The sequence below is a fragment of the Galeopterus variegatus genome, unplaced genomic scaffold, assembly GCF_000696425.1.
Source record: "Galeopterus variegatus unplaced genomic scaffold, G_variegatus-3.0.2 Scaffold1619, whole genome shotgun sequence".
In the NCBI taxonomy this organism is placed as follows: domain Eukaryota; kingdom Metazoa; phylum Chordata; class Mammalia; order Dermoptera; family Cynocephalidae; genus Galeopterus; species Galeopterus variegatus.
In genome coordinates, this window is record NW_007727730.1 from 288,246 (window position 1) to 292,203 (window position 3,958).

The window sequence follows — 3,958 nt, forward strand, 5'->3', positions numbered from 1 at the left end:
CGGGGGGGAGGGACAGTGCACACCATGCTAGTGGGCTCGGGGGTCAGACCATTTCCTCTGAGGCTGCCCTATCCTGTTCCAGTCCAGAATCCTCTTGGGACACAGGGGACTGAGTTTGGGACCCCTCATAAGCAGGGAAGGGGCCTGAGAGTTTTCATTTTTCAGGGCACCTCTGGCAACAGGGGCCTCCAGGGAGAGAAAGGCGAGAAGGTGAGAAAGGAGGAAATTCCTTGGAGGAGGGGGTAGCCCCAATACTGAGGTCCTGGTTGTGTCCTTTCCCTGAGGCTGGGACTTCTGAATTCTGTCTCTCCCATCTAGGGAGAGGATGGCTTCCTGGGCTTCAAGGGTGATGTGGGGCTCAAAGGTGATCGGGTAAGATCTCCAGATGGGGGATTATGTGGGTCTAGGGGCTTGGGGGTGACTTGGGTTAAGACAGAGACTAGAGGGAGCAGGAAAGATAAAGAACTAATATCAAGGCCTCTCCTTTCTATTCCAGGGACACCCCGGACCCCCAGGTCCCCGGGGAGAGGATGGCCCTGAGGGGCTGAAGGGGCAGGAGGGACTGGCTGGTGAAGAGGGGCCCCCAGGCTCAGCTGGGGAGAAGGTGAGTGAACAAACCCTGGTCACCCCTCTGCTGTCCACCCTACAGCCTCCCATCCTGCAGTCAGGCATTTCCCGGCCCTTTGCCCTTTTAGCTCCGACCTCAGGAGGCTGCTACCACCCTGTCCTCTCCTTTAATTCCTCCGCTCAGCATTACAGAACAATTCCATGCATATATCTTATTTTTATCCCCACAGCCACCACATGCAATAGGCATTTTTATTCCCATTTTACAGACAAGGAAACTGAGACCTGGAATGGTTGAATGACCCGCCCAAGGACATGCCCCTAGCAGATAAGGAGCCAGGACTTGAGTCCAGATTCCTTGACTCCCAGCCTGCTGTCCCTTCCACCGTGCCCCAGCTACCCTGACCTTTCCCCTCTGATCTTCAGGTTACAATTTCTGACCTTTGTCCCATAATTTCTCTGCAGGGCAAGCTTGGGGTGCCAGGTCTCCCAGGTTATCCAGGACGCCCGGGACCTAAGGTAAGAAGCTAAGGAGGCTAGGGTGGGCAGGGGCAGGGGCAGGACTAGCATCTGGGGATTCAGGCTGTGGTCTGGGTGTGACAGTCCACTCCATGGGTAATTGAGAGAGCGTACAATGTGAGCTTTGGCATAAGACAGACTTGGGCTCAAATACTCACTTTTTACCTGCTATGTGATCTCAGGCAAGTCATCCCTTACCTGCTTTGTGACCTTGGGCAAACCACTTGAGCCCATTTTCTCACCTGGAAAATGGAGATCCCAGTAGTATCTACCTCATCAATTTGATTATAAGAATGTTGTTGATGACGATGATAATGATAAACTGCAGGATCTTTCTTATTGGGTGTAATCGATGTTGATTGATCACCAAGTCAGTTAAGAGGGAGAATAATAAAAAAAACCACATACCTTACATATCTTAAATTAATTATAACTCATAATCAAATGTACTTATACAAATGTGTACATGTATAAAAATACACTTTTGTTTGCCAATATTTTGATTGGTGAGGATACTGGTGAGTCTCATCTTTCTGTCTACACTACATTATGTTATTGATTATTTATAGTTTCTGTTTATATTAAGTAAAGCAAGAGCTTGAAGACACTTGGGAAGAAATTTGGGTGCAGAATATCTCCATAGCCCACATTTTTGCCCTCGTGAGCTGACACAGTTATCTTTCCTGCACTTAATTTTTTTTTTTTTTTTAAAAGATGACCGGTAAGGGGATCTTAACCCTTGACTTGGTGTTGTCAGCACCACGCTCAGCCAGTGAGCGAACCGGCCATCCCTATGTGGGATCCGAACCCTCGGGCGGGAGCGCCGCCGCGCTTCCCAAGCGGCGCACTATCCAGTGCGCCACCCGGCCGGCCCTTTCCCGCCCTTAATTTTTTTTTTTTTTTAAAAGATGACCGGTAAGGGGATCTTAACCCTTGACTTGGTGTTGTCAGCACCACGCTCAGCCAGTGAGCGAACCGGCCATCCCTATGTGGGATCCGAACCCTCGGGCGGGAGCGCCGCCGCGCTTCCCAAGCGGCGCACTATCCAGTGCGCCACCCGGCCGGCCCTTTCCCGCCCTTAATTTTTTTTTTTTTTTAAAAGATGACCGGTAAGGGGATCTTAACCCTTGACTTGGTGTTGTCAGCACCACGCTCAGCCAGTGAGCGAACCGGCCATCCCTATGTGGGATCCGAACCCTCGGGCGGGAGCGCCGCCGCGCTTCCCAAGCGGCGCACTATCCAGTGCGCCACCCGGCCGGCCCTTTCCCGCCCTTAATTTTTTTTTTTTTTTAAAAGATGACCGGTAAGGGGATCTTAACCCTTGACTTGGTGTTGTCAGCACCACGCTCAGCCAGTGAGCGAACCGGCCATCCCTATGTGGGATCCGAACCCTCGGGCGGGAGCGCCGCCGCGCTTCCCAAGCGGCGCACTATCCAGTGCGCCACCCGGCCGGCCCTTTCCCGCCCTTAATTTTTTTTTTTTTTTAAAAGATGACCGGTAAGGGGATCTTAACCCTTGACTTGGTGTTGTCAGCACCACGCTCAGCCAGTGAGCGAACCGGCCATCCCTATGTGGGATCCGAACCCTCGGGCGGGAGCGCCGCCGCGCTTCCCAAGCGGCGCACTATCCAGTGCGCCACCTGGCCGGCCCTTTCCTGCACTTAATTTGACAGAGAAGTTTTTAGTGACTTCTCTTTATACTGAGTCTTCTCCGTTTAACTTAGTTTTTTGGCTTGTTTAGTTTTCTTTCGTTTTCTTGGTTTTTTTGGTGGCTGGCCAGTATGGGGATCTGAACACTTGACCTTGGTGTTGTCAACGCCATGCTCTAACTGAGTGAGCTAACTGGCCAGCCAAACTTAGTTCTGATGGACATTTTTCTTTTCCTTTTCATATTTCATCAGTTATTGTAAATTTTTACTGACTCCAGTAGCAAGCGCGACTGACATAAACAGATTTAGGAATAAACTCAAGGCACCATAGCTAAGTATAGAACTCAACCTGCGGGAGCAGAAGTTCATGGAAGTTTGAGAAAGAAGCTTCCTAGCCAAGACCAATTAGCATATGTCAGACATTGAGCAACGCATTTTATCAGAGTCATAATACGTTGGTTAACTCAAGGTCAGTAACAACTGTCATAAATAAAGACAATTTCAGCTAACATTTCTTGAGCACTTACTATGTACCAAACACTGTGTAAAGCACTTTCTGTGATTTTACCCAATTAATCCTCACCAAAACCTTGTGAAGGAGGTATGGTTGGAATCTCCAGTCTACAAACAAGCAAACTTATGCTCAGAGAGGTTAAGTCACTTGTCCAGGGCCACACAGCTAGTTTAGTGGCAGGTCTGGGATTCAAACTCAGACCAAGTCATACAATTGAATGACACAGGCAAAGCCCTTAGCACAGTGTCTAACACAATGTAGGTATTCAGGGAAGGGAGTTTTGATCAATAGCAAAAGTAGTCATATTGTCAGGTATGGCTGGTAAGAAATTGATTCAGCAATCATAGGATGAAATTTTAGGAAGCCCCTGTGTGTTTGTGTGCAGGGCCCTTGAAGAGTATAGGGACCCTGGTGCCCCCGGAGGGGAAGGGAGGGAAAAGGGTCCTGAGGTTGGACCCTACCACAGACTTGCTGGGTAACTGGGGCAAGGGTCTTTCCTGATCTGGACTCAGTCTGCACAGTGAGCAGTGGAAGGGACTATCCAAGCCCTGTGATATCTTCCCTTAGGTAGAGGGAGAGTCCCCCAGGATGGGTAGGACAGCACGGACTGAGGCCAGTTAACAAATACTGAAGGATCATGTATTGTGCACCAGGCAGTGGGGAATCAGACTGGTGAGCTAGGTCCTAGTGGGGGCGAACAGACAGTGAAT

At 49.9% G+C, this 3,958-nt stretch overlaps 1 protein-coding gene across 1 annotated transcript in view; it reads left to right on the forward strand.

Moving 5' to 3' along the window:
- COL5A3 (collagen, type V, alpha 3) overlaps nt 1–3,958 on the forward strand; it is a 43,446-nt gene that overhangs the window by 18,649 nt on the left and 20,839 nt on the right. The window contains exons 20-23 of the mRNA XM_008578031.1: nt 166–210; nt 319–372; nt 497–604; nt 1,033–1,086. Of these exons, the coding sequence (XP_008576253.1) occupies nt 166–210; nt 319–372; nt 497–604; nt 1,033–1,086 (261 nt within the window). The remainder of the gene's footprint in view (nt 1–165; nt 211–318; nt 373–496; nt 605–1,032; nt 1,087–3,958) is intronic.